Genomic DNA, 23,280 nt, shown 5'->3' on the forward strand with positions numbered 1-23,280 from the left:
AACTAAGAACTTGAAATTATACACAAGTGCTCTCTCTTGCTTCTAAATGACACACCAAGTGTATGAGCTGGTACATGGTCGCAAGAGCAGTTTTTGAGACCAAATGAGTGGGTATTTATAGGCTAAGGATCAAGAATTAGCCGTTACCTAACAACCCAGAATTTTTTCTTAACGCCGGAAGGTCCGGTGTGAATAACTCTCTCCACATCAGAATATCCGGTGCTAATACCTCTGACAGAATAGCCGTTAACTGTTTCATTAGCCGTTAAAACTCCGGCATTTCATCTGGACTAACGCCGGATCATCCGGCGCGTTGAAACCGGCCAGATGATAGTTTGCAACCTCTCTGTATAAAATCATCCGGCGATTACTCTTCTCTACGCCGGACCATTCGGCGTGTAGAATCAAGCCGAGACTGCACTGCAAATATTTCTCCGGTGATCTCACCACTCGTACGCCGGACCATCCGGCGTGGACTTCAACAATTTTACAACTCAGAACTCTTAGGAAATTGCTCCGGTGAGTACACTCTTCATACAGAGGATCATCCGGTGAGTTGAATTTTCGCTGAATTTATCTAATCCAAACAATCTTGAGTTCTAACTTCTTGGACACTGAACCAAAAGCTTGTATGACCGACCTAGCTCTAGAAAATCACAAGTGTGCATCAACTATATCTAGACTCACCTAGGTCAAGCTACAACTCTTAACCCACTTTATAGTACGGTCAAAAGACTAAAAAGAAATCGAACCTATACTACTCTAAGTGTTCTTCATCTCCTTGTGACACTTAGAACTAGAAGATCCTTAATCTTCATGCACCGGTCCTTTGATCGTCCATATAAGCGCTTAAAGGGCCAAGAGTATCAAAGCATCATTGTGAACTAAGTTTTTCTTTTTCTTTGATACTGTTCAAAACGCATACGTTAATCACAATGATACGGTTGTCATTAATCACCGAAACTCTTACCTCTTACCTTGGGGCCTAGATGCTACAGCCTTGGGCAGGGAGGCGCTGGAGCGGCCGGTCAACCGAGAGGCGGAGGGGATCTTGAGGCAGCGGCTAGAGAAGGAGAGGGCGGCACGGGCAAAGCTCCGATCGGGTGTCGGCTTAGGAGGTCGAGGGCGAGCTCCCGGCTTGGACAAAAGATGGCCGAGGCATGGACTCGGGAGGTGGTCAGGCATTTTGGGAGCGAGGGTGCTCCCCATAAGTAGCTGGTGAGAGAGGCAATTTTAGGAGTTGGTGAACATTAGGAATGAGATTGGAAGCTGTTAGAGCTAGAATTTAAATGAAATTTTCTAAATTTAACTATAGGAAATGAGATTAGGAGACACTTAAAATGCTTTCAGGCAGGGCAGCAACGTCTTTCCAAGCGAAGCTAGGGTCGCTCAATCTCAGAAGGTGGCATGGCATCTTTGATCTTTCTCTTTCTCTGCATCCCCTTGCTCGGATGGTACACGCAAATAAAGGTGAAAAATAGATAGCAGATATTTGATGTGATATTCGTATCTGTCAAGGCATGAATATACATATTTATATTCGTGTTCGTTTTTTAAATGGATACTAAAATGGATGTATCTGAATTCATTTTTGAGATTTAAATTCAAATATGGATATCCGAATTGTTTTGAATTTGGATGTGAAAATGAATAATATCTGTATCCGCCAACCAGGAACCAAATTTCACTAAAGTTTTAGTAATTTCAGTGATGAACAAAAATTATGTATTCTGGCCCAATCAAATTGGAATAAATTTCAGCCAAATTTGATCAAATTTTATTCAAATTTAACCAAAAAAATTAAATTTCCGATATGAAATTTGAATGAATTTCTAAATTTTTGGTAATTCCAGTAATTCTAAATGTGAAAGTATTTTTTTATGCACCAAAATAAAAATTCTTATCTTTAAAGGTGTAGGATATTTGTATACAACCTGATCGAGTAGATATCCGAATGCGAACTCCTATCCAAACAATCCATTTTGTAATTACGTTCAAAGATATTTAAATTTATATTCATATTAAAATATAGATAACAATCTTAAAAAATAGACTATTCATTCCTTATTCCATCCATTTCCATCCTTACTCACAGACACGGGTGACGACGTGCCTATCGCTTTGTGTCGCGATCTGCGCAATAGCTAGCGGCACATGCAGCGGGTGAGCGGTAAGGGGCGGTCACAAGGACTGCGGTAGGCAGGCAGGCAGGGGAGCAGGCAGAGGCAGTGTGACGACCACCGGTTGAAAGCGCTCGGTGGTGCTGGAGGACTTGTGGCAGGCACATTCACTGCGCGTCTGCGCCACCCTGTGCGCACGCACGGACAAGTAGCTGCAGCGTTCTTCAGCTCCAGCGTTGCAGATTCCAAATCTCCGGTCAAAAGTGCCAACCCGTAGGTTAAAGCATGGCTGCCGCTGGTGAAACAACAGGCTTTGGAGGATGAGCCACTGTCCAAGCAGAGAAGGCCTGGCTACAAAACATGTCCAGTTTGGGCTTCTTGCCTGGAAGGAAGTCCAGCATTTGCACTGAGCCAACTGACGGCCATGGTTAGGCAGTCGAGTACCAGGGTTCAAGCTGAGCCTCGAAATCCAGACGCGTCTTCTTACTTTCACACTGAACAAATGGTCAATGGCGCCAGCATCCCAACTTAAACAGGAGCAAACGGTAGGCTGCAACCCTGGCCTACAGCTGTAACTCGAACCAATAAAGAACGCAGATATGTTCCAACAGCAACACCTACAACCACAACCACGACTAGACTTGCTGAAAGAGAAGACATTACTGCATATCGTAGGGTTGGAGCTTACTGTGTTGTATGCTCATGATCCCACAAGGGCAGCAAAATGGACAGGGGCCTAAAAGGGCAGCAGTGAATGTAGACACTGAAACACGAGACCTGAACATAAAACTGATGCTTTAGATGAAAAAAATAGAAATCAATGTCGCACATTGTATCAGATCTCAAGAAAATAACATACAAGCTGCACTTTGGCATTGATGCTTAGATGGAAAATACAACATATAGATTGGCGTCACGCATGATATCACAGCTCTAGAAAATGAGATACAAGCTGCAGTTTGGCACTGCATAAGTAACTACCGGATTCTTCAAATCACAGTATAAGCTCTTGGATGTTGACATCAGGCACTAATTAGTTACAAAATGGAACACATTCACGTCTGGAGATTTTGCTGCAGACATCATTCCATTAGAGTACAGGCATTGCAGGAACAACCATAGAGGCTTATTATGGGCACCTACTATTGCCTACAAAATTTTAGATGGTAGGTCAGCCACACAACTAATTTACAACAACTATAGGGGCATTCTTGTTCAATATCCATATCTGGATACCGATGATCAACCATTTTTCCAGAGAGTATGGTTTGTCCGTTGCAGCCAACCCTGAGCTGCCAAAGTAATGAAGGCAGCTTGTGTTTTCTAGATCGGTATGTACAGTTGAGCTCAGCATCTAAAGGCTGCAATGAAAATAGATACATCAGAATTTGAATAGATCATGTACGCAGCAAAACCTTTAAAGGTCCCCTTTGGAACAAAGGATTGGACCTCTATAATTCCTATGAAATTTCTATGGAATGATTTGTTCCATAGGAATTTTGCAGGATTTCTAGCATGAGGTCCAACCGCATGGAAAAATTCCTTTGATTCTATCTCTCTTTTCTCATTCCTGTGATTTTCCTTTGTTGCATCCAAATGGTCCACTAGAAGTTTTCTTGTATTCTAGATTCCTGTAGGATTGCAAGTGTCAGGCAACTCTAATCCTGTGTTTTTCCAATTCCTACATTTTCAGAATCCTACGTTCCAAAGAGTTAACTCTGGTAAAAGAGTGCCAAGTAAAGATGAAAAAAGGCACTGAAGCTTATAGCGACACAATCGCAGCCTCGCAGGGCTTTTTTATGAGCTAATCTGACAACATAGAAAGTGTGTTTTTGGAAAAACTGATTACAAGTTATTGGCCATAGGCACAGGACAATGGCTTACAAGTTGAGCCCCACGTACTGTGCCTATGGCCAAAAATTTGTAAGCAGTAGCTGTGTTTCAAGCACCAACTGCTATTAACTTTGCAATACTCAATTCCAGAAATCGGGATTCTAACGGTCAAAATAAAAAAAATACAAAGGAAAAGGTAAGTAGTGTCTCACCTTGGCAAGATGAGGTAGGCATTCAAGTCCTTAACAGACACTTAGTCCTTCTGATAAAAGGAGAGAACTAGGTCTGTCTGTACTGAGAATAATTGTGTGTCCACAAAAAGCTGTCAGCAAAAAAGAAAGCACAGTGTACATTAGTCTGTGCAGCGGATAACTATCTCTCCATAGACAAGGTCAGAAAGCTTTAGGTTTTGAGAATGCCAGAAATTGATCCCCAAAGAAGATACAGCTGAGTCAGGAAAAGAAAAGAACATTTGGCATTGCTTAAGTTGGACTTAAAACTTGGAAATGTTACCCAAATATTACATGATTGGGTGTGGGCCTGCTATTCCTTCAGTGTTCAATTTAATGAAAGTTAACAAGGAAACAATGCTAACAAGAATCTCTGCATCTATGCGGTACTGCCAAACACAGAAAATGCAAAGAACCAAGGAATGCAATTTAATACCTTCATAAAGGGCCTATCCCTGCTTGGGAAAGAACCAATAAAGCTCTCTCTTAAAAGTAAGGAAACCTATGCAGAGAAAAAGAGAGTTAGCAACCAGCATTCTACAATTGTATAAACACGCCAAAAATATAAACCTTCCTAGTGGCACTATGCCACAAGAGAACTATTTTCGTCCAACAAAAACAGCCACAAAAAAGTATCCAGATTTCAGACCAAAAGTTCAATATATATAGGGGGCAAAAAAATCAGCCCCAAAAATATCTGAGCAAGGGCAGAAGAACAAACCTTGTCATTGTTAGATTGCACATTGGTAATTGTATGAGATCTCAAATTCGAGCACAGAGTATCAAGGTAGTCTCTAAGCACTGCCAAGAAGCCTTTGGCCGCTTCCACCTGTACACTTCAAAGATTAGATCCAAGAAGAGAAAAAACAGAGGAGTCTTTAAGGCATTGACTGAAAATTTAAACCCTCAGAATGCTTTACCAACCCAAAAACGTAAGAAACCAGTGAACAGTGACTATTCTGAACAACTCTAATTTATGTTAGGAACCCAGTGAGACATAAGTTCACTGATTCTATACTTGCAAGACCGAGCAAAACAAAAACAAATAAGGCAGATAATTTATATGTCCACTCCCACAAAAGTTGAGAAAGCCGAAGGCAGCAAAACAATAATTATATCAAAGTGCCCCGCTTATTTGTACATGTGTTAAAAGATGAAGAAAATCGGACAAATAGTGAAGAACTAGATAATCAAGACACTACCTGGGCATCCGTGCATTCATAAACGGGGCGCTTTCTTGCAAGATAACTTTCTCCCACTAGTCTTGAATGATATGGACGCAAAGCAGAAAGCAACTCCCTTTGCTGCGGCAGTTGCGGGACTGAAGCAGACTTAATCTGAACACCGCAGGAATTCATGTATCAGCAACTACCTTTTGCATTATTCACACCACCCAGTCACCTAAGATGCTACAGCAATATTTGTTCTTACAAAAAATAAATTAAATAGCCAAGAAAACAAAGCCATTAGGAAGAGGCCTCCGGATCAGGATTTGTAAATGTAGAGTTAAAGTGCTACTCGGAAAATGTCATGTTCAGCCCATTAGGGCCCATATGATGGAGAAAGGAGCAGCACCGCACCTTCCTAGGGCCGGCACACTGTTCATGCCAGCCTTGGGTTGGTTTATTAGCTTAGAGATAAGCTTAGGTTAGATTGAGTCGTTATCTATTTCTTTAGAGATTAGTTTCTTAAAGGTCAAGTCATCTCATCTATGTAAGGATGTGGATTGTATCGGCTTTCATTAAGCAAGAAATATATCAAAGTTCCTAGTATCTCATCTATCCCTACCCTCGTGGTGCGGCCGCCGCACATCGGCATGGTCACGCTGCTTGGGTTCAGGGCCATCTAATCAATGGCCATGACAGAAATGTCCGCATCAAAAGTGTTAAGCAACCATCTCACCAGTTATAAAAGTTTCTTTCAACATTTAGAGCCACTTAAGAATACTGCTGAGCCCTCCCTCCATTTTCAATACAAAATCGATAAAGTTAGACTTATTTCTTCTGACAAATTACAATAACTAAAAACCTACCTACAGTTGTGCACATAATTGAATTCCAGAAAGCAACAGAGCATCATTGGTTATGAGGAGATAATTTTCAGGTACCTGATTCCTGTTGGCATCGATGACCACAGCATTTGCTAGCCTGTTCAGTATGTCGGTTGTCTTGTTCTGCACACCAACCTAAAAATGATAACGGTTGTTAATTCTTCGTCGGACAGCTACATAAACTCAATTAAAAGCTCATTTCAAATAGAAAGTGATGTGCCAAAATCATAATCACATGTCAACCATTCAACCAACGCAAGACCTACTTATCTCTCTCCCCAATCCCCATCCTCCTAAAATACCCAGTTATCCTCCAGTTCCATATTTTCCCTGTTGCCACTACTTTGGTCAAAACAAAATAATGCCAATAAGCTCGGAACTCACTATGTATGGAACTGGTGCATCGAGAAAATCCATCATGTCAATAGGCAAAACCTGGAAATCAAATGCAACAGAGCATATGAAGTAACAGTAATTATATACCTTCCATGAAGGTCAAGTCTGACAAAAGGCTCAAAATAGAAGTACCGGTATGAGTAGACTCTGCCAATGATATGGGCGTATTAGAGGTATGATGGACAAAACTGAAGCCGATAGCATTCCCTGGTCATCAGTAATTGCTAGAGCATGTAAGTGCCAACTTTCAACAGTTTTTCATCAGCAGAGACAAACCAAAATCTTTTGTGTACTCAACAGAAATATATGGTTTGCAGGAATAAAGGTGAATCCATTGAAGTTATTTGGAATTTGACTAGTCACCTATAATCATCTTCATTCCTTCCTAACATTCCTATTTTTATAAAACATAAACTCATCAAAGGAACATTGTACATGCTGCTTTAGCCAAACCAAAAAGCACCATAGTATTTTAATACTTTATATGAGTAACAATTCGTCCATGTTGGTGCACATAAAATGCTTACCTAACGCTCAGATGAAGCATCATATTCATATCAGAAGTTAAGTACAAAAAAGAAACAAAGTAAAAAAATGCCAAAAAAAATGTAAGGCCTAGAAGCATACCAGATTAGAACAGACAATAACAATCTGTTTCTCCAAGAGCGCAGCAGCAAAAAGTGTCATTACCTGCCAAAAACATTGTTTTTAAAAAACTGTATATACTGGTAAATGTTGAGTTCCCTACTTCAGTTTTTGTGCAGATAAAGCACATGTACAATGATGTAGAAAGCCATATCACTGATTACATTAAAAAAAAAAGACCAACATTAATCCAGTGCATCACACTAGTGCATATTTTTGTTACGGAATTGCTGTTGATGAACAAGAAGGCAATGCAAAGAAAGGCATTACACAACCCATGCGCTACAGATATATAGCAGCTAATAAAAAATACACCTTCTTACCTTGATTAAAAGAGTGCCAAAAAACTGATAATGCAGTAACAAGGTTACTAGCATGTTTTTGGAACACTACAGACCAAAACTGCAGTGCTAAAGCCTTTATCCAGCTATGCAATTTTCAACGCATTGCATTGAAATCCTTTTTGACAGACTTGTACATCAAAGATGCAAATACTAACAACTTGCAAATAATTTACAGTAGAGGTCCAAAACTTAAAAAATGAACCTGCTGATTTACTGGACAGGAACACTTGCACATTTTGAAAGATGAAATTTATCTTCTAACAACAGTATGAAGCAAAAGCAACAAAACAACTAATGAGTTGCTAAGAAATATATCATCTTGGAATAACTAGAATGCCACAAAAGAATTATATCATACTTACATGTTCCAGCCTGAGGCATCCACATATGGATGCCACAGCCCATGTGGATAAAGCCGTCGATTCCTCCTCGGCAAAGAGTGCATTACGCATCTGGAAAATGGATGACATTCAGGCATACTAGTCGTATATTTCAGGACACTATATTTATCAGACATAGTGTCATCACACCAAAATAGGTCAATCCTAAATGCATAATGTGGCAATGCATCAGCATACCTCAGCAACCTCTAAGCTTGTATCACGTGACCTAAGCTCAACAGTAGAACCAGCAATATGAAGAACTGTTTCACCCGGCCGGTGAAAACTCAAAGGATGCAAGTGCTCCAAGGGATGAAATGTAAGTGATGAACCCCTGGCAGGACACTGCAGCTGGTAGTACTGGCAGACAACTTGCAGAGAACCATACTTTTTTGCCTGGAGAAAACTCTTTTAAGTTAACAAACAAAACAAATCCAGAAAAAGAGGATAATGAACATAATTTTGCCTGAGCTCATGCATAAACCTTAGCCCATTGCAGTATGTTGTTGTGTCTAACTAAGTCTCCATGACCAATTGAAGATGGCTCCTCCGAATCCAATTCATTGGTGTCACTTCTGAAATTTCCGCCTTCAGAAGGAGAATCTTGGGAACTGCAGTAAATGACGGTAACTATCTTATGACTCTAATTAGGCACTGGTGATCATGTAAAGAAGCATTGCAAATGATATTAGGTCATGCTTAACTGTTAGGTGTCAACAGTCAATAACTGGAGTAAAAGGATGAATTTTTTAGGGAAGTAAAAGGATGATTTCGATTAGAATTAAAATTCAAGGAGCAGCACAATTGTTCTTTGCCAACCTTCATTGATTTTCAACCTCTATGTGATTAAAGAGCGTTCGCTTTCGTTCAAAATAAAAAATAATAATAATAAAGAGTTGATACACCAATGGGTACTAAAGCTAGGAATGAGGTCAACATTTTTTTCACAAACAGGAATGCAAAAATAAACTGATAACAGTAATAAGATTCATTTTTCACTTGTACTAAGGTCAACAGCGTGTTAGTGGCTCATTTATGTGGGCATACCATACCTAGGAGATGATTCACAATCTTCACAAACGCGAGATCGCATAAGCGGCAAAATAATATCACTAATAAAAAGGTCAAGCTGCTCATCATCCACATTTCCCTGTGGAGAATCATCACAATTCTTCTTCGCGCCAGATTCATTCTGGATATCTGGTGCAGAATAAAGTTCATGATGCTTAACTCCAGATTGATCCGATGATGTATCTTCTGGAACACAATGATCAGACCCTTCAGGAGTATCACAACGAGTGACCAGTTCCGTTACACGATCACTCTGTTCGTCGGTGCTACAAGAACTATTTCTCTGGTGGACTTCGTTAGAGGCAAATTCAAGTTGGTTCTCTCTGCAACCAGAACTGCTGTCAGTATCAGACTGCTCCTTTGAAGAAACTCCTACACTTGATTCAGATGATCCATCCACATCTATTGTGTTACCATGAAAATACTGTTTCTCTGCCGTAACTTCAGTTCCTTTACAAATATCATTCTCCTTACAGGTTTCCTCAAGTGATAATGAAGTTAGCATGCTAACACCATCTGTGAGCCATTGGAGTCGTTCTTCCATAAGAATACTGCATAAGAAATATGGCAGCTACTTATGAACGGCAGATGCAAAAGAAGTAACATCAAGTAGAATATCAATATTGAGAGTGATACCATCAAAACCTCGAGGATTAGCATTACTATTGCTATGCAACTAAATGAAATTCTAAACATCAGTAATCACACATAAAGAAAGAAACTAACCTAAAAATAAATATAAACGCAAAGTAGATGATTCATACAGGTGTCAAATTCAGATACAAGAAATACGACACGATAAAGATATGATGATTTCGCAACAAACTACCTCTGCAACATCCCAAAATGCAGTTCAAAGAACGGAAGTCTGGACATGATGCAATAACACCGGGGCGTAGTTATCACATAACGACTCCGACGAGGAAAGGTGGTTTTTTCGTTCATGAGCATTGAAACCAGCTTTGATGGTCTCTGCACAATCTCTTCAACCAATACACAGCATCCATATAATGTAGAGTCATCAGCAACCTGCAATCTCTCAATCATCAGCAACCTGGTACAGCGAAAGGATGCAGTGGAGAAACATATAGATATACCTGTAAACGGAACACAAAAGATTGGTTGCTTTCTTTAAGCTGTTCCTGAAATAGGCAATACAGATTATAAGATTCACAAATAAAAAAATAAAAAATCAGATAATGGCTACTTGCAAGTAGAACTAATAAAGGAAAGAGGTTAGAGATATCAACTGATTGAAATAATAAAAAAAAATCGCAAACATAGCTGAGAAAACCACCTGCCCCAGGAGAATTTCATTCAGCTCACTGAATGAAGGAGTCCGTTCAACAGCACGAACCTAATGGAAACATAGACACAGTTAAAATATCTGATTGCTTAACAAGAAAGGTTTGATTAAAAAATTTGTATGGAGGACAGGAAGCTAAACAGACTCATTGTGCTGTTGACTAATTCCAGGTACTGCTGGTTATTTGCAGTACATTGTCCTCAGCTCTTTCATAGCATAAAAAGACACCTGAAGACATGACTGCATCTATTACGTCCAATAACTATTTGAAAACCTCATGAGGACTTGCTAACGTGTGTTCCTGTTTATGCTCATTGATCAACCTTTATATCCTCAACAAGTTTTCGTATTTCTATATAAGCACACTATTTGCCCGCTATGTTTTCTCTCATAAGCACTGTTATGTAAATGACTGCTATTGTGCCATGCATCACTTACATCTGAACATAACTAAAAACCCTAACCGGTTGGCAGATTCCAATATTATGAGCTGAACCAAGCCAGTTAAAAGAAACAACAATAGTGTCGGTGTGGTGCATAAATTTGGTTTTGAGGGAACCATTCATGAGTATTGACAAAAGCATCATCAAGTGCTAACTGCTAAGTGCCAAAACAAAGTTACAAAACACATGCAAGCAATAATGCAGGAGAAATAAAAGTTGTATCAAGAGTCAAGAGCCCAATGCATAATGAAGGATAAATATAAGCAGTACTGGGTGGCAAGCACTCAATGCATGGGTATTCTGTTACTACAAAGGAAGACTTGAATAGCGATTGCATTCTGTTACTACAAAGGAATGAAAACTAAAGTTGCATGTAGTTTGAATATGGCAGACCTGTACACCTCCGGGAAGGCAGAAAGAGAGGGTATCTTTGTACTTGAGTGGAAGAGGCTTCTCTGGAGGGTATGCAAAAAGAACCTAAGGGCAAATAAAAAAATCAACAAAATGCCTTCTTTTTTGATAAACAATGGTACGTGGGTCCCTACCAGAATGTATTACTCATCAGAGCAAACAACATGAAACAATAGGTGAGATGAATGATAACCTGCGGTTCCAAATTTGATATTGCGTGAACTTGGTGGTGGCTGTTGCCAAATATATTTCTTGATCTCTTTCCATCTTCATCATTTCTCCCTAGTGCAATGTTTTCCAGCTCATGGATATCTGCCTGAGGTGGAAGCCCAACAATCACAATGCTCTCAAACAGATGTGACGGTTCTCTGATGCACCTATTACCCTGTTCCAAGGAACAACTTTGAGTGGTATGCTATGTAGCACTGATACGGATACGCGGACACGCCATTTTCCCGAAAAACTCAATACGCAGATAGGTTTTACTATTTTTTTAAAAAATAATTAATATGGTGCATATAATAGTAGCAGGAAAATCAAATTAGAGAAAAATGTTGTGCAACTAATTTTGCATTGCAACTACTATTTTTTTCACATTCATGACTGGTCCACATAAATCTAGCAAATGCATCACATGTTTATAATAAGAAAAAAATAATAGAAACGAAAAAAAAAAGATTAGATGTATTGGGCTGCCATTTTTCAGCCCATCCAGGCATAGCAACTGGCCCATCCCTTGCCCTCACTAACACCCCCACCCCACTCTCGAGCCCTCACACCTCTCCTCCCTGCCTCTACTTCCAACCGCCACTGCCTCTCCATTCACCCGCCGCCTCTCCTCCCCGCCGCCGCTCTCGCCTCCACCTCCTCTCCCTCGCAGCCACCTCCACCACCTCGCCTCCGCCACCTCGCCCCCGCCACCTCGCCCCCGCCTCCTCGCCCCCGCCGCTGCCTCCACCTCCTCGTCCTCGCCGCCGCCCTCACCCTCGCTGTCGCCTCCTCCTCTCTCCAAGGCTTGGGTTGGGCCGTATCGGAGATGTATTGACCAAGTATCCCGCCCGTATCTGATTTTTTTTTCTTTTTTCCCCGATACGCGACAGATATGTATTCTAGTCCTATCGGAGCCGTATCCGTATCAGATACAGTATCCGATATGGATACGCTCGATCAGGGGCGTATCGGTGTTTTGTAGGTGGTATGTGATCTCACCGGAACAACATAGACATCCAAGCATTTGTTTTTGTGTCATGTAACTATGACCTATCCTATATGAACTCACTGTAGTGTAAGAGAACTAAGAAATAGCATCTCTACGATGAACTGCAAAGTTTAGGCGCTATGGTAACATCAGGGAATGAACACATTCCAATTTCCAGGTCAGTTAAAAAACTAATTTCAAAATGGTGTCCAACTTAAATTTGTTGCACCCTTTCCTAGCCATTAAAATAGCAGGACCTCACATCAATCTTACAACTTACATATCTGACTAATAACCTTAGTTAATTTGCATAGTATGTCCAACAATAAGCAGAGCACAACAAACAGACACAGAATGCTACATAGATGGAGAGAGAGATACACACCAATGACTTCAACTGGAACCTCAACCACTGCCGTTTTTGCGTTGTGAGCACTTCAGGATTGTAAGGTCCCGATACGTCAGGTGAGGTGGAAAACCCCTTCAGGATTTTCGAAAATTGCTGTTGAAGCTTCTGCATCGGGCTGCCACTCTCGTCTTTGGATGAATACACGACAGATGGTCGTGCAGACTGTGCAGTGGCAGCTGAAGCTGCAGTGATAAATGCTCTTGCAACCTCTTCAGTTGATTGAATCAGGTGCGACGTGTTGAATTTAAGACTTTCAGACCCATCATTCTTGTCCACCATCCTAAATGCCTGCTAATCATGCAAGCAAGGGATCCCCATTTCAGTAGTGTGACCAAGCGTGCACATATCAGTCATACAGCAACTGGAAGTAGAAACTATCACAAAAGAATTCTAAAGTTCACATCTGTGATCCAGTTGTAGCATCTACCCCAACAAGTAAACTGTAAGGCACGTTCTCGGCTTTGAATCACCTAAATTCCATCGGACCTAACCCTGTGCTCCACACCAACCTTGAGATTTCCTCTTCTAAACACCAATGCAGTGGCAGCTAGCCGGTACAGAACAGCATGAAACAAGCTTATATCTCACTCTAATATTCAACCAGAAAGCCACCTAACAACTAACTGCATGTACTTTGCATAACTAAAAGCCCCCCATTGAGCATTCATCGCACTTTTCCGGGAGAATCACTGAAAAGCGCATGGCGGAATCTAGAAAGTAACATCAAATCAAAACAAAATCACATGATCGTACACTATTATTGGATTCCTGGCTACAGTGACAGGAAGCGTCTCTGGTGGAGAACTGGAGATGCATGCTCACACACCGTTCCCAAAGGGGAAAAACTAACAAAATCCGCACAGAACAGTCAAAATACTGGGTCAGAATTATTGGTTGACAACTTCAAAATCTATCAATCGCAGTGTTAGAACCGGAGACGGAAATCCGCACACTCCAGGCCACCAGATGCCCCAAAAAATTAATAGCAGCGGCTGGCGGAAGCTGGAATCAAAGCTAACAGCAGCCTCCTCCGATCGACAACCACCACAAAAATTGGCAAAACACCAAAACAAATCGCTCACCTCTGGTCGCAGCGGCGGCGGAGAGGGGTTTTTACGCTTCGCCTCGCGCTGATCTCTTCCTGCTGCGTGCGGCGCCGCCAAATGGACCCGAACCAGCCCGCGAATGGGATGGTCTCCCTCTCTCTCCTCCTCTTCTCTCTCTCCTCCTCTCCTTTTTCCTTTTTTTCAGGTTTACTGCTTCGATCCGTTCGATTAACTATGCCGATTCGTTATGAATCGCGGAGATTTAAGTGGTGTGATTTGGTTCGGTTTGATTTGGACAAAAGAATAAGATATTTCGGGAGCGAGTTTTCCGTGGCCGAGTAGGACTTCGCTGGAACTGGGACTCGATCTGCCAGACTGCCACTGCGTGTGGGCCCAGGTAGTCCGGACGCTGGGCCCCGCGAGGAGGAGAAGGGTTCTGGTTGAGTTGACCCGGGCCGTGTGGCGGTGTGGCCACGTATGTGGCCGGCTGCGCTCGCCGCCGCATATTGCGACGCGTGGGCAGCTCTGGGCGGAGCCAGCAGGGTCTTTTTTTCTTTCTTCCTTCCTTTTTTTTTTTTGCTGTCTTTTTCTTTTACTGCTTTATAAGATGCACACGGAACACGGTAGCGGACAGGCACAAGATTTATGTTATCTACAGGAACAATTATTCTGTAGATAAAATAAATCTTGTTGATGAGAATAATTGTGTTGGTTTTTTAGTTGTTTAGTCAGGCATAAAAGTACGTATGAAGAGTCCAATTAGTTTAGCTCCTCCTAATGGCATACTTATGTACGCTTGCTGGAATGTTTGCAAGGAAAAGAATCTCACACGTTTCAAAACATGATAAAATCTCTATATCAAATTGCCAATCAGACAGTGGAATACATTTTTCAGAGACAGCGCATCCTGTTCGTGCAACCTATGCTTTCTACTTTTTTAAGTATACATGGACAAAGCGGTGATTTTTTAGCCGTCGTTTGTGGTGGCCGTTTTTTAGTTTTCTCGTGTAAATACGCCCTATTTCTCTCTTAATCGATCCCGGCAATTCTCCTACCATTTCCGAAAAAAGAAAAAGAAAAACTTTGCCTCTGTTGTTGATAACATTATGTTGGTTTTGAGTCGTTTTCTGCTGCTTGACTCCTGCCGAGCATTACTCTATTTGCGTTTTTGGATTTTTAGAGTTTCTTGTGGATAGCACTTTTAGATTTAATTTAATTTTTGATAAATATATATATATATATATATATAATAATTATCGACTAGATCTAGCGAACTCCGATAAAATTCGAGTAGAATTAACTAGAATTCGACCAACCACAATCAAGCTCGACTAGATACTCAGAAAAGATCTTGATTAGTTCACTCGAGAAATGTAACGACTAAAACAATCAAGTAGTATATAGACTAGTTCATTAGATTGAACACTTGAGTAGAATTGCAGTGTACGTACCCGATGGCAATATGAGATACAGAAGCCCCTGTGATGTCGATGCAATAGGCGATAATGAAAATAAAATTATCGAAGTTGATCTCGATATAGCAGACGGCGACGACGGTGGCAATATAGATAAAGTAGCACATGATGATATAGAGGAAACAGATCATAAGCAGTCATGATGAGCGCTTCATAAAAACCTTATTCGCTATCTCCCGGTACAAGATCCCAAGCGCGACGGGTTCTGAAGACCTACTCACCCATTCGTCGTTGCACGTCGCCACAGAGGAATGGAGTAGTCTACGTGCGATGAAGCAGCAAAGAGAAATTAGCAAAACCCTAATTACAAATATGCAACTCTCGTCTAACCTTTGTGCTGCGGCTAATAAATATATATAGAATGAGAGAAGCGTGGTTGAGATGCATCACGGCCTGGCCCGACAAGACGAGCGAGCGCGTATGTGTGTTTTTCTAGTCCTCTCATCCATACATACTAAGTGGATGGTAGAGAAAATCCCTTTTAAGTTAATCTCCAACCGCATCCACTAGCAAGGTAGGACTAAAGAAACACACCCCCTCGCATGGTTGGGCATTCAAGATTTATTTGGAATTATACAAATATAATGGGCTAAGCCCATATATTCTAACAATCATCTGCCAGGTCTCAAAGTTCCACAAAGATTTATCTTCTTCTCAATACTATTTGATATACCGGTGTTTCAGTAAAAACTGTTAAGTTAAACATCCACCTAAAACATCAAGCTACATTCATCCACAACTTGGACAGTGGACTAAGCCTTGAATCACAAGTCTTGTATAAACAAGTTTTACTTGAAGTCATAATTGATACTTAGCTGCCAGTAGGCTACTCCATTGGTGGAGCATATAAGTCGTACTCCGTGGTCTCTTCATGAGTTTATTAGAGACCATCTAAGTCTCATAGACTGCGACCAACAGTCGAGCTCATATATGTGTGTTCTTTTAATAATGTCATGTAGATAGCATCTTCACTAATTAAAGCTATCAGAATATATAAAGGCAATAACTAACCTTCCTTACAGATTTCGAGAGTCTTGCATTTTTACTCGAGTGGGTTATATAGTACTTTCCTTTAGTTAACCAATATCTTATTTTTCACATGTCCTAATTCACAGGATCTTCGATCATATAGATTGGTTTACCACTATTATATAACTCACATGGGTCTCATACACATCTACTTTAATGCATTATCTATCATATTTCGTGATAGTCCCTTTGTAAACTGATCTATCAGATTTTTAGCCGTTTGGATATAATCCAACGATGTCACTCTAGAGTTTCTCAACTTTCTGACATATTTCAATCTTCTATTTAAATGTTTTGAGGATTCCATATTATCCTTAGAATTGTTGACTTTGACAATAATTGTTTGATTATTACAGTTTATAAGAATAGCCGGTATCGATTTTTCGACCACCAACAAATCCATCAAGAGCTCAAGCAGTCATTCTGCCTCAATAGTGGTTGTGTCTAACGCTGTGAGTTCTGCTTCCATAGTTGACCATGTCAATGTGGTCTGTTTGCAAGACCTCTATAAAACAGCAGCACCGCTAAGAGTGAATACATATCCACTTGTAACCTTGATCTCATCAATATCGGATATCCAATTTAAATCACTATAACACTCCAGTACATATGGGTACTCAGTATAGTGAAATCCAAAATTTATAGTACCGAGCAAGTAGCGCATAACTCGATCAAGCATATACCAATGATCATCACCCGGGTTAGAAATAAACCGGCTTAATTTGCTCACAGCAAATGAGATGTCAGGCCTTCTAGCACTAGGTAGGTACATGAGTGGTCCGATTATCTAGAAGTATCTCAATTGATTCATAGCAATTCTTTCATTCTTTCAAAGTATTAAGCTAGGATCATAAGGTGTTGGAATGATCTTGTTGTCTATGTAGTCAAAGCGGTTCAAGATCTTTTTCACATAATAGGATTATGAAATATAATCTCATTCTCACATATGATCTTTCATATAGAGATTTCTAGACATATACAATTTGATCTCATTAATCACATCAAGATTTATCCTAAAAATCAAGATATCATCAATATACAAGCATAGAATAACTCCCTCGCCCCCCACCATGGCGATAATACACACATCTATCAGGTTTATTAACAATAAAGCCCACATATATTAACGTTCTATCGAACTTCTCATGATATTGCTTAGAAGCTTGCTTGAGACCATACAAAAATTTCAACAACTTACATACTTTGTCCTCCTAACTTTCTATTACAAACCCATCAGGTTGATCTATATAGATTTCCTCATCTAACTCTCCATTAAGAAAAAATGTCTTAACGTCCATCAGATGAGTGAGACGAACATATAAGACAGTCAAGGAGAGTAGTACTCTTATCATGGTCAGTATAGCAACAGGTGAATAAGTATCAAATAAATCTTCACCTCCTTTTTGGTATAACCCTTAGCCACAAGCTGAGACTTATACTTTTCGATAGTACCATCAGACATAAGCTTCTTTTTGAATACCTACTTACAACGTATAGGTTTACAACCATAAGATCGATCTGTGACTTCTCAAGTCTCATTGGCGAGAATTGAATCCATCTCGCTACAAACTGCCTCATTCCAGTAGTCTATATCTGGAAATGCATAAGCTTCTGAAATCAACTTAGAAGTGGCATCTATAAGGTACACAGTGAAATTATTACCAAAGGATTTTATTGTCCTTTGTCTCTTACTCATCCTTAGTGCTTCACTGTCATTCTCCTCAGGAACTTGCTTGAGTGATTGTTCAGAATACTCAAGTGGTGTGATAGGTTCAGTAATTATCTCAAATGTTTGATTAGAAGTGTTATGTATATCCTTCATAGGAAATATGCTTTAAAATAAAGTGGCATCTCTAGACTACATAATTGTATCGACTAGCATGTCAGATACCTCAAATTTAACTACTAAAAACCTATAGTCAATACTTCAATGAGCATATCTCAGAAAGACACAATCAATTATCTTAGGTCCCATCTTGCGCTTTTTAGTTATTTGTACATTGATTTTCGTTAAGCATCTCCAAGTGCACAAATAAAAAAGTGATGGTTTTCTCTCTTCCCACTCTTCATATGAGTTTTTCTCCTTATTCTTACTAGGAACTCAATTTAGAATATGACATGAAGTCAATAAAGCATCCCCACCATGCCTTAGATAAACTCGTAGTGTCTAATATAGTATTAACCAAGTCAGTCAGGGTGTGGTTCGTACTCTTGGCTATCCATTTGATTAGGACAAATAGGGAGACGTTCTCTCATGAATAATTCTTTGTTGTCACGGAACAAGGATTTGATTGCGCGCCAAAGAGAGTGAGCGGTGTCTTAAGGACTGAGGACGATCTGAAGGATCTTATTGGAGACGGAGTTGTAGAACTACTACACAATAGAGAAGTCATTCTGGACCCAATCAAAGTCACCATTGTCAGGCCAAGACTCGTTGATGTGATCTCTAAGTCCGAACTTGCCAAAAATGATGTGGAAGACTTGGCTCCATTGGCCGTAGTTGCACTCGTGAAGGTCTAGGACGATGGGGACATGAGATTTGATGTTGATTAGCTGGATTTGGGAGGAAGGAGGGGGTTCGTGGTGACATGAGCACTGATTTCTGTCAGGGAGCTGGGTTCAGAGGAAGTGGGGCTCATGGCATGGCCCGGTAGAGGAGGAAGAGAGTAGCGGAAGAATAAAAAGCTCAAAATTGGATGGTCATCGATACCATGTAAGTGAGTTAGATGCAACACACAAATGAATTGCATTGATCACCCTTGGTTAAATACGCATACATGAGCTAACTAACTCTCTATAGAAGAGGTCAGCAGAGCTACAAGCAAGGAGAGGTGGCGGGAGACATGGTCTATTCTACAACGTACACAATGAGAAGATAAGCATGCTAGCTATCTGTTAACACACGTCAGAGTTTGAAAATGCATCTAGGCTCCCTAAGTGGGTTTTGGCTTATTGATGACAAAACGATTAAGGATCTAATATGTTTATCTAAGTCATGAACATGTCTAAGTCCAAATTAAGAAGACATATGACGTTTGACGCCCTTCGAAAAGAAAGGAGAAGCAACTATGAGTACTCAATATGATTTAAATTCTTTTATTTTTGAAATTAAGTTTAGGATAGCCGCTCTATTAAGAAGGTTGCATTTGATTGCTTGATTAGTGTTTCAATGCTCAAGATATCCTTTAGAACCAATAAGTTGAGAGACACACTCACACACGGACACCGGGTTGTTTAATAGAAGTTTACTGAGTTCGGAGTCTCCGGTGTTCACCGGATACTCCGGTACTCAGTATTTGAGTCCGAAGTCTCCGAGTCAGACTCCGGCAGAGGGTGCTCGGTTCCGTTTTATTTTTGTTGAAAAAGATCGGAGTCTCCAGTGTTCACCGGATACTCCGGTAGTTGGTGTGTTTTAAGGCCGGATAGGTCAATCGGTTAGGCATTTATTTTTATTAAAAAAGACCGGAGTTTTCGGTGAGAAAATGTTTTTATCGGAGTCTCCGAGGGAAACTCCGGCAGGGGTGTCTCGGTTAATATTTATTCTTTTGATAAAAGGACCGGAGTCTCCGGTGTTCACCGGATACTCCGGTACCTGGAGAAGCCGTAGGGTCCGGCAAGTCTCTGGACTTAGTCTGAGTGATAGCCCTGTCAAGATCGGAGACTCCGGAGTTCACCGGAGACTCCGGTAACTTAACAGAATTGTAACGGCTAATTCTGACACGTTCTGTGACCGTTCTGACGCCGTTTTTGGAATTGAGACCGGATACTCCGGTGCTCACCGGATACTCCGGGTTAGGTTTGTCAGAACAGTAACGACTATTTTTTGAGAGAGGGCTATATATATATACTTTCACACCCCATGGCATTAAATGCTTGCTGTTGTTGCTGAACTCTAGACTCCTTGAGCATTCCAAGAACATTCAAAATCCCTCCAACCATCTCTAGTGCTAAATTTTGCAAAAATTTAGTGAGTTTAGGTTTGGAGTGAGATTAAGGCACTTGAGCATTGAGTTCTTCATCGAGCATTCGATGTGATCTTTTCTCTTGAAGTTTTGTGCTTCTAGACTGTAAGGCGTCGCCCGTAGAGCACCCAACCTTTGTGGAGTGCCACGGGAAGTTTGTAATCGACTTCAAATTGAGTAAGGAAATTCTAGCTTGATCTTTGTGGTCGCTAGAAGAGGATAGGGTTGGAAAAGGCCCGACTCTTTGTGAGCTCCTCAACGGAGACGTAGACACTTTTTTGTGAGGTGGCCGAACTCCGAGATAATCCATTGTGTTCTTATTTGTGTAATTTACTTAATCGTGTGGATTTGAGAATTTACATATAAATTATCTTAGTGATCATCTTGCTAGTATGTATTGTTGTTTAAGCTTTGTGATATCTAGTAGACTTAGTATCACCTTTAGAGTCTAGCTGCTCGTTTTAATTCTTAGTTATTCTTAATTTCCTCTATAGACCAGAGACTCCGGACTAGACCGGATACTCCGAACTGACCGGAGTATCCGACCTTCACTGGAGTATCCGACAACTTTTAATCCGTTGTTTAGTTTTAATTTTCAGAAAAACCTATTCACCCCCCTCTAGACACTTTTAAAGTTCTACACGCAATGGCGGATTCACTAGGGGTGATAAGAGGCTAGATCTTAACGGTAGAGTCCCCTCTTTAATTTTTTAATATGGAAGAGGAATAAAAAAATGAAAAAGATTGGATTGTGATCTGAATTTTAGTTGGGCCACACAAATGACACATTTGACTCACGTTCTGAAACAATCCGTATTTGACTTGAGTCGTGTATGTCTACCTCTATAAATAAATCTTGTAAGTTGTACATATAATTGAGACGTTCATTATAATCTTCTATGTTGTACAACATTTTTAATATAGTGAAGATCGTCGATTAACACATATGATTTTTCTTTGCAAGGATTTCTCGTATAAAAAAATTGTATCTTATGTTCAATTTTATTGTGCTTTATTTATAATAAAGAGAAAAAGAAAAAAAAAAAGAGGACAAAGAAAAGATTGAAACTCTTACTTGTACCTCTAAATCTGCCCCTGCCTACACGGAGAAGCAAATTGTACAAGCGTATAACCATTACCCTGGCTTTTGGATGTTGAGTTCGTCTAGGACTCCTCTGGTCCTTTGCTGCAGCTTGATACATACTCCACGTGGCTTAATTTACAGTTAACGCCGTGCGCATGCGATCACGAAACGGCGCTTCTTCTCTCTAGAGGACAAAATGGCGCAAAAGATCACGGAACGGACAGCGGCAGCGATGCGGACGTCCTCCCTCCGCCCTGATCTATCTCTATCTTTCCATTATTTTCTTTGGGCCATGCCGCCGCGTGGGAGAAAGCCGCCTGGGCCCGGCTTGTGATATACGGGCCCACTACGAGCCTAGCCAGAGTTGAATTTGTGCGGCGACCACTCAGCTTGCTTTGTGGAGCACGCTCTAGACTAGTTAACCCAATCTCTATTGACTAGTTAACCCAATCTCTATTTTGACCTACCTGAAGATGGCTAAAACTTCAAAGGATGTATCTGAACTTTTTCGATGGTTTTTTAAGAAATCCTAATACAATATGTAGATATACGTATATACTCATTGTAATACACACTCATGTAATATCTATTAAAAACTAGAGATGCAGAATTGCGAAATTAACAAAATTACTGTAAATATCTTTCTATCGATAGATACTGTTAAAAGAAAAATTCAAATTTAATCTCTAATAGATAAGATACAACCATCCCTCCTAACTATAGAAGGCAAGACTTGGATCTTGACTTTTTCACTGGGCCATCTGAACCAAAGTAGTACGTTGAAATTGGAACATCGCAAAAGTCAAAGTGCCAGCGTACGTACCAGCTCGCGTTTTATCAGATTTTAACAACATCATACCGAACATCTCTTATTATGGTTGTTGCGAGAATTTTTCCCATGAACTTGAACCTTTTTTCATGGACTAGCAGAATGTATGTACAGCTTTGCATATATTCCTGAATCTGATCAATTATGACGCGCACCTGGGATTTGTGGATTGTTGTCGTACTTTACTGGACGGTTGGGGTGTCAGTGGCATAAGGTCCCTCCTCATGCTTAATGCTAGTGCCTTAGGTATTAAATAGCTCTTTATAAAGAATAAAAAATGATGTGACAAGTGAGTAAAGGAAGAGAGAAAAGGCTAGTTATGTATAAAATCTAACATAAAGAAATAGCTAAGAAATACATCAAAACTTGAGCACACAATTCAAGAGGTAAGACATAGGTAAAACAATGTATTAGAATGAATGTAGTTTCTGCACGTAACATAAAATATAGATCCGTCTCATTAATAAACACTAAGTATTATAAAAAATTATGTTTACACTAATACCTAAATGATGTGAGATACACATTGCTTGCATTAGGAGTTCTCAGTAATCAGCCCATGCCAGGGGCTCGACGTGGGAACTTGCGCGAAAGTGGCATGTGTTGGGGGTACTCTTCTGAATTCCCGACTGCTAGCCTGTCAGTAAGGCAACTGAAAGCTGAAAACCATGCACGCGCCGGGCAGCCCATCCCTGCAGGACTTTTCCTGCACGAGCTCTGCTCACCCGTGCCTTCTCGAGTTCAGAACCTGAACTGCATTTGATGGATCGTCCACACTACCCAGCATACGTCGCGGTTGTACAAAGTGCACTCCCTCGTCATGATTTACGTTTGCTTCTGGTTCTGGCACATGCAGCTTCGGCAGAGTGAACACCGTTGTGAATAATAGTATAAATTTGACGGCACATGCATGACAAAAGAATATTCGTTACATGATGCAGCAAGGCGATTAACATCGTGATAAAAGGAAGAAAAGGATGGTGCGTGACCAAACAATTGGATAGAACCTCACGCCTAGC

The 23,280-nt window shown here is 40.5% G+C and overlaps 2 protein-coding genes across 7 annotated transcripts; both read right to left on the minus strand.

Annotated features, from left to right (window-relative positions):
- Positions 1–1,988: 1,988 nt before the first annotated feature.
- Positions 1,989–2,996, minus strand: LOC133919918 (uncharacterized). The gene is made up of 2 exons (XM_062364487.1): positions 2,809–2,996; positions 1,989–2,737 (listed from the first exon to the last, which is right to left on the minus strand). Exons 1-2 carry the CDS (start codon positions 2,994–2,996, stop codon positions 2,182–2,184), a joined length of 744 nt encoding a protein of 247 aa, XP_062220471.1. The 3' UTR covers positions 1,989–2,181.
- LOC133919915 (uncharacterized) lies at positions 2,899–14,241 on the minus strand. 6 transcript variants are annotated; one of them, XM_062364483.1, is made up of 20 exons: positions 13,919–14,241; positions 12,813–13,127; positions 11,423–11,614; positions 11,212–11,295; positions 10,367–10,426; positions 10,167–10,211; positions 9,899–10,098; positions 9,051–9,620; positions 8,483–8,609; positions 8,197–8,394; positions 7,981–8,070; positions 7,257–7,319; positions 6,762–6,836; positions 6,618–6,668; positions 6,291–6,368; positions 5,386–5,520; positions 4,905–5,012; positions 4,620–4,685; positions 4,166–4,275; positions 2,899–3,481 (listed from the first exon to the last, which is right to left on the minus strand). In XM_062364483.1, exons 2-19 carry the CDS (start codon positions 13,113–13,115, stop codon positions 4,207–4,209), a joined length of 2,514 nt encoding a protein of 837 aa, XP_062220467.1. In that variant the 5' UTR covers positions 13,116–13,127; positions 13,919–14,241; the 3' UTR covers positions 2,899–3,481; positions 4,166–4,206. The 6 variants fall into 6 exon arrangements, with proteins under 6 accessions (XP_062220467.1, XP_062220466.1, XP_062220465.1 ...); XM_062364482.1 differs by having other exon boundaries at positions 12,813–13,124; positions 13,919–14,240; XM_062364481.1 differs by lacking the exon at positions 13,919–14,241 and adding an exon at positions 13,590–13,897 and having other exon boundaries at positions 10,167–10,205; positions 12,813–13,124.
- Between the last annotated feature and the right edge of the window lie 9,039 nt (positions 14,242–23,280).

This window comes from Phragmites australis, chromosome 5 (genome assembly GCF_958298935.1).
Source record: "Phragmites australis chromosome 5, lpPhrAust1.1, whole genome shotgun sequence".
Classification (NCBI taxonomy): domain Eukaryota; kingdom Viridiplantae; phylum Streptophyta; class Magnoliopsida; order Poales; family Poaceae; genus Phragmites; species Phragmites australis.